The 13206-nt window shown below is 37.8% G+C and overlaps 2 protein-coding genes across 2 annotated transcripts in view; both read left to right on the top strand.

Moving 5' to 3' along the window:
• gpr157 (G protein-coupled receptor 157) overlaps positions 1-9934 on the top strand; it is an 11394-nt gene extending 1460 nt beyond the window's left edge. Inside the window, exons 2-4 of the mRNA XM_015381308.1 lie at positions 3839-4052; positions 6945-7139; positions 8444-9934. Coding sequence (XP_015236794.1) covers positions 3839-4052; positions 6945-7139; positions 8444-8671 — 637 coding nt within the window. The 3' untranslated portion in view covers positions 8672-9934. The remainder of the gene's footprint in view (positions 1-3838; positions 4053-6944; positions 7140-8443) is intronic.
• A 2048-nt stretch (positions 9935-11982) lies between these two features.
• slc2a5 (solute carrier family 2 (facilitated glucose/fructose transporter), member 5) overlaps positions 11983-13206 on the top strand; it is a 14436-nt gene continuing 13212 nt past the window's right edge. The window contains exon 1 of the mRNA XM_015381340.1: positions 11983-12045. The gene's annotated coding sequence lies outside the window, so the exon portion shown is untranslated. The remainder of the gene's footprint in view (positions 12046-13206) is intronic.

Genomic DNA, 13206 nt, shown 5'->3' with positions numbered 1-13206 from the left:
ACTGCCATATCGTGATAATATCGTATCGTGACCCAAGTATCGCGACATGTATCGAATCGCAACACTCATGCCAATACTCACCTCTACATGTGTATGACATCACCCGCGCGCGCCAGCTACCGTTCATTCATCCTGTCCGCTGAACTGCTGCTAGTTTTATTCACATGCCTGGAAAATGGCTAGTGCTGCTACCACAGATGATCTCGCTCTCAAAATGGAATTGAACGATTCAGATTAGCTAGCTGAATATATAAGAGGTAGAGCGTAGCCGCCTGTGGCCCGGGCTGCCTGTCACAACTCCAGTCCGGCGCGCGGATGACGTCATACACATGCCGCTTTGTTTTTAAATGATATAAATATAAAAAATATAACTGTGGATGTCTGGGGGACAGTGATTCATCTATATGTTATGAATGCTGGCGAACCATTAAGAATAAATGATGAACAGTTTAGTTTGTGCCTTCAACTCATTGCCCATAGAAAGACGTTACCTGGATATAACCTAAGGGAATATCTTCAGAACGGCTCCAAATGATACAAAACTCATATGTGTGAGTAGAACATGATGTAATAACGTAAAATCGGGCCCAATGTAAAAAAAAAACGGCGTTTCCCTTTAATGAGAGCAGTGGGCTTTATGCTCCCCTGCAAGGCTTTAAACCTGTGTTTGAATGGAGACAACGCCATTCTCAAGCACATATCAAGGTTCTCATTTCTGAGCCTGGATCGATATTTATTTTTGATTATATTCATGGTGGAGAATCCTGCTTCACAGCAGGATGAGCCAAATATACTCAAAATGTGCAGGGTCATCTTGGAGCACGAATTTTACTTCTCTTTCACTAGTTCACTGCAGTTCTTCCAGCAGTCCACACTTTCTGTGCTTTCTTTTTCTCATCTAAAAGTACCTAGCAGGTGTGACCCAGACTGACAAAGCTCATTGGCTAATTTGTTTCACATGCAGCCTGCTCCCGGATGCGCTGAAGGGCTTTACCGTAGAAACAGAAGAAGCGGAGATAGTGAAATTGGAGATTGCCTTCGGACAACATGCAGTCATTTATAAATGCTTTAAATCGGGTTGGGTCTGGATTAGCCAGCAGGTAGGTCCGGATGCGGACTGCGGTCTGCTAATCCGTGACCTTTGGTCTACACTGTAGTAACTGGGAAACGACGGAGCACAGCATAGTAAATACATTTTCTAAATAAATCTATGAAGATAAAATAGATTTTTCTGTTAATATCTACAATAGGCTACCTTCACATTCATGGGCAGTTCTAGATGTGGGGGCTGACAAGTTCATTTTAGACAACTGGACATGAAGTTTTCTAGAAGACATTTTGCCTCTCATCAAATAGGCTTCCTCAGTTCAAACTGATGTTGAGGAGCAAAGAGGCAATTCACAAGAACGCCAGTAGTGACTCGTGTCCTCATCAAGTATGTTCTTGAGAAGAACACAGAAAAGTATGGACTCTGTCCTTATCTCGGGTTTTATTTTGATTATTTTATTTTTTATTTTAGTTTTACCCCAGTATGTATATCGTATTACATAAAAGACTAAAACTATACCAGAAACTAATAAAGTCAATCTGAGGCTAAGCATTAAAAAAAAATATTTAATTCAATTTAAACTATCTAAAAAAAACAAAACAAAAGTAAAGTAGTGTAGAAAATTAGAAGTCAAAACAAAAAAAATAAAAGCGAAGGAAAACTGTCAAAGCTTGGTCTGAACGGTGCAAATCCATTCTTCTTAATAAATGCGCTGTCTTCTTTGTTAATGATGGGAGTATTGATTCTAGACGTGTTCAAAATCAAGTTTTTTTTTTCTTTAAATTTTGGTTTGGTTTTTGCCTTTTTTTTTTTTTTTTTTTTTTTTTTTAGAGAATGCACATTGTGAAATAAAATGAAACAAATATTTGCCTCACATTACAGATCGGCTGTTTCCACTGCAACCGTCCCATTAAAATCACGTTTCCCTATCAACATCTCCTTTAAAGGCATTGTGGAGGATTTTCGCAATTTTTTTTTTAAAGAACCTGCCCTCTATTTAAAAAAAAATGCACATGCAGAACCCTGTACCCGCTCCTGAGAGGGAACGCCTATTAATCGCGCGCAAGAGCATGAACAAGCCCATTTCTCCTGGTGTTTCTGTTCTCATAGCTCGTACGAGCTTACTGTGCCCGAACATCCGCCCTAACCCCTAAATCCCTCAATCACTATATAGAGCGGGGACTATATAGTGGACTTTATAGAGAACTCAAATAACTGACTGTTCAGACAGATGATCACTTATCCCTTTAGTCATGTAACTCCTTCCACTGAGTGGTGCCCGCGGCACCTTTGTTATTAGTGTCCGATGTCGGGTAGCGACAGCCTATGGTGACAGACGGCCGCTGTTACAGCAAATCCCACAATGCATTGCGAGGAGAGCTCTCTGCGTAAAGCATTCCGGGATATATCTTCCTCTTCTGAGGCCTTTCTTTTCTTCGCATACACTTCATACACACTTTTTCTCTTACGACCCTTGGCCAATTTCAAAGAACCGCAGTGAGAAAGGTGAACTTCAATGACTGTCTGAAACCATAACTCACCACACAAATATACGCCCGAAAGTGCGCATGCACAGAAAAAGATAGCTAATTGGACGAGCAGGAAGGACAGCCTTATGTAAACATATCACCAGAATGATGGACAATTAGGAGGACCACTTATTTAGATGATCCACCCTGAAATAAAATATTTTCCTCTATACTTTTAAGTACAACTTGCCTGATTGCAAAATATTTATTAAAACCTCAGCCCATCACTGATCTGCAGCCCATGCTAGTGCTACCTCTATTTTCCTCTATTTACAATTCATTGCAGAATGTCGACCTACAAGTTCAAAAGAAGAAGCAAAAACACAAAAACCTTTTACTAGACAGTATATAATATTAATAGCAATGTTTCTGGTACTTATTTCTTTATTTTCTTAAGTAATATGTTTGTCTTTTTTATTCAAAGAAGGAATTAGCCTCAGGAATCTGTGCAAAAATATTTATTTTTAACGGTTTATTTTGATAAGCTATCAAAAAAGGGTGTCTTTAGAGGTATAGATTATTGTTTATATCATTTATAATGGAAATGAATAGCTGTAAACAAACTAGCAGAAAAGGATGAGAAAATATTTCTTTTATCAACTGGAGTTTATTCAGAATGCCGTAGTTCAGCTTCTGATGAACATTTCCCCCACTGTGCTAGTCTTTTCAGCATTAATGGCCTGTGTAATTTTGAGAATATGAGGAGGAAGTAGATTTTTCTAAAGACGCCTCCCTGCATACGTGGGAGTCTTAATTTGTTTTCACACACAGGCACCCAGCTAGGCCTAAAGCGTTTCTTTATATGTAATAACTTCCCTTTATTTTCATGATAAAGTGAAGTTTATTTGTGATAAATTGGTTCAAGAGAAGAGATCATGCTTGAGTTGAAAATGGTAAACTTTTTTCAGAAGGTGGAAAACATTTTGGGGTTTTATGAAGGAAACTAAATCAGGAGCTCTTTCTACATTAACAGAATAGACATTAAAAGAACAAGCAAAACAAAACACAAATAAGTAAAAAACTAAACTTAAAAAACTGCTTAAATAATGTACGTGCAAAACATCTTTACTCGAATATATATTTACAATATACGTATTTATATTTTAATGCAAAATAAAAAAAATTTCATGGTGTGTTGTAGGATCTTTTTACCTTGAAGGATTCACAAATGAAATCTACACATAGGGGAAACTTTTTAGAGAATTAACACTGAATATTAAAACCGTCTTTTTTTTCTTTTTTTTTTTCTTTTTCTCTTTAGCTGGGGTATTCCACTAATCATCACTGTCACGGCTGTGTGTCTCAACAAAATCGGCTACGATGCATCAGAGGTGTCTGTGGGCTGGTGCTGGGTCAGGATCCACGCTCCGGATCGCGTCCTGTGGATGCTGCTGACTGGAAAGATCTGGGAGTTCCTGGCCTACCTCACCCTCCCTGTGCTCTACATCTTAATCAAGAGGCATATCCATAAAGCGGTGAGAGGCCTTTCTGTCAGCTAATGTCTGCACACATTTCTCTGCTTAAACTGAGCTCAGGGGATTACCAACTTTTCAGGTCCATCAAGAATATATAAGATGTGCTGTCTGAGCAATTATAATGAATAGAGATATATTATAAAAGGGCCTATATCATGGAAAATATAGACTTTTTAAAGCTTTTAACCATTTTATAATGCTATTACTTCATCAAAATCGTGCTTAAAGTGGTATTTCGCTTGATTTATTCATGTCTGAGTAATCCTCATGAATTGTGTTCTGTGAGCAGCAGCCCTGTCCTGCAGAACAAGTGGCCATGACAGGTTTATGTAGAAAAGTGATTCCTTGGAAGATGGGGCAGATAGCCTTGACCATGCTGTGCCTGCCCAGTAAACAGCTCACCCACAACACACTGCAGGGTCATTCTGCTATAAGTTGAGACAAAGCGACTCTGTTAGCACCTAATCTGCACAGCAACAGTCTTTGTTGTCTGTGAGATGTCTAAGACTTTTTTCAGCCTTGGCACTGGAAAACAACTAATATTTAAGTTTCACTGTATATTACGAAATCTCTGTTGCAGGGATGTCACGTAATGGGGGAGATGCTCTCGCTTACATCATCTCCAAGCAGCTTGATGTTTGTGGGACTATAGTTGCACACATTTTTCAGAAATACTGTATAAGATCCATGGGACTATAGGTTGCAGTAGAAAAAATTGTGACAAAGAGACTGGTAATACAAAGGGTAACAAAATAGCCCAGAAAAACTTTTAAAGAGATTAAAGGTGAACTTCAAGCTCAAAGAACATCAGTTTCAGAATCGTACCATCTCTTATTGTTTGATCCAAAGTGTGCTTAAGGGGAGATGACCAAGGAGGTTTTAAAACAAATCATAAAAAGCCAGACAAGAAATTGCTTAACTACATTTTAAAAGCCACCAAGCTTCTGGAAAAAATGTCCTATGAGAAAAAAAAAAGCATATCATTAAAATATCACACTCCCTATTGTAAAAGATGGAGGAGGCTCTGTTATTTTGCAGGTCTGTTCTGCTTCATTTGGCACAGGATGTCTTGAATTTCCACAGGATCCAATGAAATATCTAAACTTTCAAGGGATGTTAGAGAGAAGCTTTATCTCAGACACAGGTCTTGCAACAGGATAATGACCCAAAAACACACAGCTAAAAAAAACAAAAAAAAACAACAAGAATTTCTATACCCCTAACTCTGAAAAAGCATAACGTACAACTTTAACCAAACTACCTTTACTTTTTTTTATTTATTTTAGGAATTGGTTTTCCAGAGCTAGATGATGGCCCAGCAGATTTGCTTTCACAAGCAGAGGTTGTTGCCATAAGGTTCCACTTGATACTTTTATTTGAAACTTTATTGTAAATGATTTAGGGAGTAAAATCATATACAGTAGTCATGGTAACAGAAAGGGATATGAAAAAGAATGAAGGGAAAAGAACTAAGGGGAGAGAGAACGAGACACAGAATATAAACAGTAACTCCTGGAAGTCTGCTTCCATGCCTGCATGGGATGAGAAAGAGAGTAAACAATAAATAAACAGCAAAAAGAAGACAACAGACACCCAAAGTAAACGAAATAAATGAAATAAAAAAGCACCTTCTAATATAAAACTAAACTGTCTTGTGAATTTAGAAATAAAGATGCTAATGCAGGCTGTTTTTATTTTGCATATGCAATTGAAATGTTAATTGTTGCACATCTACTATCAACCTGTCCATCTACAGTCTGTGTTCATGCATGCATACATCAATCTAGCATCTTTCTATTCATCCATTCATTTCTCCATCTGGTTATGAAGCAGTTCATTTATTCAGCCGTCCATTAAGCCATCAGTTTGCCCATCACTCCTTGCTGTCCTGTTTCAGACTCATTCTGCATAGTTAACAGTAAATTATTTTAATTTCTCTTTATTTGATCAAATAATTTCTGCCACAAATAACATTTATCTAAAAAGAGAAGAGATGTCATGAGCTAGGTTATAGCAAAAATACAAATTTCCACCCACAGTCCCTGGACATGCTGATGTTATACTTACAGAAATTCATAAAATATATACAGAATAATACATGTAAACATCACTTCATTCTCATCATGAAAGCACTTTCCACTCTCACTCACTCACAGTTTACAGCGCTCATATTTCAGCCATTCAATGCATACATGTTTGCTTTGATAATCACTGTTTGGTCAGGTGTGTAAACATACTATAGACTGTGCATGAAATAATTTCATTTGGAAGAGTTTTCCCAAAGGCTTGTTACTTTATAAGAGAAAGATTGTTGACCAAATGCAGTTTCCAAATAGGTCATTTGAAACCTTTACCAGTCTAAAGTAAGATTTAAGTGACTATGGTGAAGTGTCTCTGAATAATGGACAGACCTAGCCTGAGTAGTGTCCCTTCAATGTCAGGCTTTAAATACCAATCTGTCAGATTTGCTCTCTGAATATTCATGAGGTTTGTTAATAAATTGTTTTTGGGCCAATTATATCAGATATGATGTATGGTATTTTTCTGTAATAGCAGGATGACTCTTTCAAATGGTTGGTCTAAGAGTTTATTATATAAACCTGAAATTATTCTATTTTTTCTTTAACATGAATATTAGGATCTTCATCCCTCAGAGGGAGGAAGAGGGAAAAATGTTAAGAAGAAAAATAGCTGTGGTCTCTCATTTAAGATGTGTGACACATCTTTCAGTTAATCTAAATTTGAATGAACTCTGTAATCCTCTTTAAAATCATAGATCACACTTGTCTGACGCTGTGTCATGAAAAATGATCCATTGTTGCGGATGGTGCGTTACATCCTCTTTCATTTGCTTTGCTTCTGTAAATAATCTCTGTCCTCTGTTTGACGCAGCATGCTGCCCTGTCGGAGTACCGGCCCATCCTGGCCAACAGGCCCCCGTCGCAGTCTTTCTCATCCATGGCAGATGTGAAGCTAACTCTCATCCCCATCATATTCATCATCCTGCGCATTTGGAGCACGGTGCGCTTCATCCTGCTGCTGGCTGACTCTCCGGTCAGACAGAACCCTGTGTTGGTCACTCTTCACGTGAGTTTAAAATGTGGAAATGGCTGCTTTTAGTGGCAGTAAAGTGTCTTCATGGGAATCCATTTTCATTTATTGTCTGCTGTATTTTGTAATAGGACACATCAGCATGTGTATCATTAGTTGATGTGTTGTTAAACTTGTGAGTGTAAAAGAGGATGTGATTAAACCTATGAGTCATTACACCATCCTCCTACTTTTTTTCTTTTCTAAAGAAAGAAACGGTTCTAAAGTAAAGCGGTTTTAGGATTGAATCAGTCTCCGGTACGAACCCATTCTAGACCCAACAGAAGACATTCACTAAAGACTCATCATGAAACTATTTTTGTCATTGTAATTTGATATCTCTTTTTCTAGGATTAAATGAGGAATTGTTTAAAAGAACCAAAGTAAAAAATGAGTCTGGATTATCTTTGATTCAGCAAAGACCAAACAATATACATATATGCTCAAACATCAACTTACATTTGGTCAGATCTCATTCAGGAAGTTGCAAAGGAACTGTTTCTCCTCTTTTTGTAGCCATTTATGTAATCCAGGCTGGATTTTTGGGTTGATGGTTCATTCATAGTGGGGATGAATCGTTTGCAAGTTCTTTTTTATTCCATTAGTGCTCTGCACCACTTCTACTGGTGGTGAAAGAAACCCCGAGCATCCAAGCTGCCCTGAAGCATGCAGTATTCATAGTGAATCTTAAAATGACCTATATCTGGTAAATAAAGAAACCCCCCTTTAGGATTTTTCCTCTCCTAAAATATTTGATGCTGCATTGATCAACAAGACCTGTTTTTGAATGCAAATAAAGTTTTCGCAATAATTAAGCAAGCTATGATTTAATTCATAAAGGATTTAAGTGAATACAAAGCAAAACACTATGTGCAAAAACTGATATTCGGTTTCTCTACCTTCTTTCAGCTGATAGGTCAACGTCATGCCACTCAGAAATTGAACATCCAATCAGAGAACAGATTATAGCTTTCCGCTACTGAGCTTATTTATTTATGATAGGCTACACTTTTGGGGGGTTTAATTAAGCAAGTTTATATGAAGCTTTTAGAATAGCTTTGACCTCAATCTTGTGAACTAACTTATCTGACAGGACATCAAAACTTCAAATCAACTCTACCAGCTATGTCAAATAGAGGCTTAAAAAATCAGCCAAAATTATAGCACATAATAATTAGAAGTATTAGTGTGTAAACAGTTTTGACCAAATGCATTGTCATTGTTTGTTGTAGGATTGTTAAAATGGGGTTTCTGCTCAGGAAGAAACTTTTTTTACTATCTGCCTATTTGTGTCCCATCAGGGTATCGGCAACACGTCGCAGGGAGCGGCCAACTGCGTGATGTTTGTGTTGTTTACCCAGCCCATCCGCTCTCGCCTCTGCACTGCGCTCTGCTGCTGCTGCGCTAAATGTCGAGAAGAGGCACCGCGCTCCGACGGTGCCCCACAGCGCAACCAGAAGAGGCGGGACTCTTCCACACAGAGAGAAGAAGAAGAAGAAAACGGCAGTCGTGCGCAGGCAGTCAGATGATGCTTTGCTCTGAAGCTGTTGAACACTGCTGGCGTTTGTTCCATACTCCCACTTTTTGGGCTTATATTACCTAAAGTACACTGATACTTGATGACAACTTGGAGTACTGTTTCACTTTTTGGTTCTTCTATTATGTTGTTTGATTCTGTTACATCAAATAAAGGACAGCTTACTGTAGCGCCTCTATTTATCATGTACTGTAACTACTGTAAGTTACCACTGTGAAGCAACAGGCGAGCAATTAAATTCTGCTTAGAGGAAAACGCATGTATGTGACGCCTGTAAACATTTTCTTTTAAACTAACATTTCCAAACTGTTAAAGTTGCAGACTTTGAAAGGTTTAACACCAATGTGGTTTGCTCAAATTTAGCTGAACAATTCAGAGAAAATGCTGTTTCCTCTTTTTTTAAAAGGTCTTATTCCAGTACTGTACTTCCATGCTGGTTAATGTGAGATTTTTTCTTTTTCTTTTTTAGCATGGTTTAACTGAATATGATGATAAAAATATCTCATCCTTAAGGGGGTTTTAACAGATATTGTCCTAGTTTACCGACACACTGTAAGCCTTTGGAAACTTAGAGCAGATTAAATGTTTAATGTTTCATAACTTTTCAACAGATTTAAACTGCTGAATATTTTAGGATTTCATTTTTTTTTTCTCCATCTTATTTTTTTTTCTTTTCCTTTTCTGGCCAATTTGACATCCTCACTCATTTCCTCTATGTGCACAGTGTGAATTGCAGTTGCCTCATATGAAAAACAAGTAAGCTTTTACTCCATATGAGGGACTATGTTAGTTTTTAGATCTTGTCTGTATGTTTTTCTTTGCATAGTTTTAGTCTGATGAATTTAGGCTAAACTGGTCTAGTTGACCAAGCTCCGCTGTCGTGTATTTTGACTGTGGGAGGAAGGTGGAGTATCTAATCTCAGGTCAGATGCATTCTCCATGCAGAATGAGTCTAAGGCATTAATGCTGCAAGGTAACAGCGCTAACAACTCCAGCTGGGCAGCCCCACTTTTAGTGTTTAAGCATTTTCTTAGCGTAGCTAATTCCTTCTCTGTTTCCATCACTGTGTTGTTAGACATACTTCTTTCTCTCGGTTTCATTTTTTTTCCCCACCCAAAAAAGAAATGTTTTAAATTTCCAGTGCCTTTCATGCTTATTTAAAATAGTACAATACCCTTACCTTTAATTAATTAATGTAATTTGATTACATTTTTTTTACATCACCAGAGATGCAGTCATTTTATAATATGTTTGGTTGTAATAAACTTTACCTGAAACGATTTCATATGGTTGATAAATTTTATTGTTTCCCTAAGGGGCTCGAGATGATCTTTGTCAGAAGGCATTTCTCTTTATGATCTTTTTGTTGGGACAGAAGAAAACATGAAATTCTAGTCAGCTCATTTTCTTAAATCTGGAAATGACTCCAAACATTAAATCGACCGATACTGTTTCATGGACAGCTGGAGCTGTAAGACACAAGGAATGAAGGGGGTAAAAGAAATTGTCTAAAGCTCAAATTCCTTATATGTGTAGTGGAGGAGTTTTTTCGATTTTTTTGAAAAGCCTCGCCCTCTCAACTTGAAAAAAAATAGCACATGCACAGCCCTGTACCTGCTTCCGAGAGGGAACGCTTATTAAATGCATGAGAGCGTGCACGAGCCCATTTCTCCTCGTGCACGCTCTGTTTAAAAGTTGCTCTTTGCATCACTCATACAAGCTTACTTTCCAAAAGAAGATTTGCAATTTTTCTTCAACGTCAGACTCATCACCAGTACGTGAAAATGGGGGCTACCACGTAGGATGGGCTTATGTAAACATATCACCAAAATGATTGACAATTAGGAGGACTTATTATTTTGGTGATCCACCCGGAAAAAGAACATCCTCCAGTATACCTTTAAATTGAGGTCCCGACATCTCCATAACAACAATTTGACACAATATCCGTGCAAATAAGCCATGTGATGCCCTCCACCATCACAGGTATAAACATAGGGTTTGGTCAGATAGGGTTTTTTTGACAATCGAAACCACAGGCAAATATGAACCTGTTAAAAAATAAAATAAAATAAATAAAAAAATAAAGCACACACTTTGTTTTTTTACTGTGATGTACACAAGAGGTCTGTGAGGCTGTGAACCGTTTTTTTTACATCCCTTTAGAGAGCAGGATTCATAACCCATTTAGAAATCCCCAAAATTCAAAAATAGAAAGTGGGCAGACTCAATTAGAAAAACTGATATTGAATCATTTTTTCTCCTCGCTATAAACAAACAGTAAGTTTAATTACCAAAGAATTACATAAAACTTTATTTATGAAGCACTTTTCATGCCATGGAGAAAACAAAGTGCTTTACATGGTAATAAAAACAATTGCATGTCAGAATAAAAACAAGCTTTCACACACACAGGTACATATAACAGGACAAATGCCTTAAAAGAAGCATTTAGCAGACAAACTCAACCTTATCCTAACGGACCTTAACCTGATAGAAACCAGTCAGCTGACAAGATAAGACCCGACCCAAGAATCTGAGTAATGTGGAAAGATTTGGTCACAGATCTGGTTTTTGATCAACTTATGAATGTTATAAGAGGATAAGATGAAATAATCAAATAGGTACATGGTTTGCAAAAAATAAATTTTTCAATAATTAAAAAAATCTGAAGAATTATTATTATTCTCCTCACCAATTCAAAACCTAATCGTTTAATAATTAGAAGTTATTCTAATTTTCAGTTTGATTTCTCGTTTTAAACGTTTTAAAACTGTTTTGCACCATAGGTTTGCTGGTTTTCATTTCTTTAAAACTAATATCCTGTTGTGCAACTGTTAGGTTGCAACAGATTTTGGTAACAAACGGCCTTATTGTGATGCGTCACCTTCATCACTGCTGTCATCGCGGTCAGGCGAAGCATGAACGACCATCACATGTCATCCTTCCTCCTTGCAACCTGAGCTTAAATGTGACCCTAAATGTCTCGCTTGACCCCTGCTTCTGGACACTCCTGTCTGCTGGACATGAATAAACCAGAAAAAATTCATAGGAGGGCATAAACTTGAGAAAACAAGCACAGATCAGAGCAGCGACCTTACTTATAACTATAACAGCTATTTCTAAATCTGGCTCTTTGGCTGGGTACTGCAGGAGATTTGTTTTTCTTTAAGTCAGAGGCTGGTGATGACCCCTCTCTGATGCCTCCTCATGACGCCACCGCCTGAGAAAGAAAATAGCACAGGAACGTACCCTATATATGACATGCAGCTGTGTGGAAGGACACACATTTTAGGCAAGCATAAGAGGAAATATCTTTGCCACACAGAATGGAGCGGTTGAGTTAAACCAGGCAAAGAAACGGAGGTAAACAAAGCATGTATCAAGAAATTTAAGCCAGCTTTCTGTACCCAAAGCTGCTGTAGCTCAGTTAGCTTCAAAAACCTGTGGTACTTTAAACTAACGCATCATATTGCTGCATGTGTGAATTTTATTCAGTCTCAAAGCTGACACACTTAACAGTTGTGATCTTACAATATGTGGTTCCCATACATTAATCCGGTGTCCGATGTTTATGTTGGTCTTATTAAAACAAGCAGTTTAACTTTTAGTTGGAGTAATGTGACAGAGAGCACAGTTCATCCTCTATTGCTGGGAATATAGGAGTAATGAGAACAGAGCGAATCTGGGAAAGCTGACTGTGTGAATGTTGAGTCTGCACTGCCTCACTGCAGCAGTCCTAACACATGGTAGACCAACACAGACTAGAGCATTAGTGACTATAAAGTGGGAAAAAATGATATTCCGATCCCCTTAAATAAAATCTAGAGCAATAAATTAATCTTTTGGGGAAAGTATATGTGAGCAATGAAAGTCCTGCAACAGATTCTCCAGGAGACGTCACATTTGGACAATGACTGACCGTTCTAACTCGTCTGTATAGTTTGTTTTAAACCTTCTCTCTGGCTCAAGGTATGTAGTTTGTTTGAAAAGTGAATCTCCTTGCTTGACACTAATTTTAGTAACTCTAAGACCGAGTATGTATCTATAGCGAAATGATTCAGGTGCACAGCATAATGCTGTCTCTACCATGTTTCTATGTGCGGATGATGTTTGAGGGAGCTGAACGGGGTTAGACAGCATGCAGTTTAGAAGGTGCAGCTTTGGTCTCTTGTCACAAGAGCATTGTCTGAGCCTGTCACACGTTTTAAAATTGTAAGCGGCAAAAAAGTTTGACGCACATTGTTGCAAGTGTGCCAGAAGCCCTTTGTATTATGCACACAGCCAAGGTAACGTGTGCATCCCCCCGCCCGTGCCAGTTATTAAACACTCAGTGTGGGCCTCGGAACCTTTAGCAAGCTCTTGTTTACAGTACAACTTGTTCCTAACAGTGATATACTTAGACTTCTATTTATTATTTTAAAGAAAGAGAAAGTAAACATTTCAATTTGGCAACTACTACAGGCAAAACTCTACATGTATATAGATAGATTAGATAGATAGATAGATAGATAGATAGATAGATAG

This window comes from Cyprinodon variegatus, unplaced genomic scaffold (genome assembly GCF_000732505.1).
Source record: "Cyprinodon variegatus isolate N-32 unplaced genomic scaffold, C_variegatus-1.0 Scaffold231, whole genome shotgun sequence".
Lineage (NCBI taxonomy): Eukaryota > Metazoa > Chordata > Actinopteri > Cyprinodontiformes > Cyprinodontidae > Cyprinodon > Cyprinodon variegatus.
The sequence above is the reverse complement of the archived record's forward strand: the minus strand, read 5'-3'. Positions and strand labels throughout refer to the sequence as shown.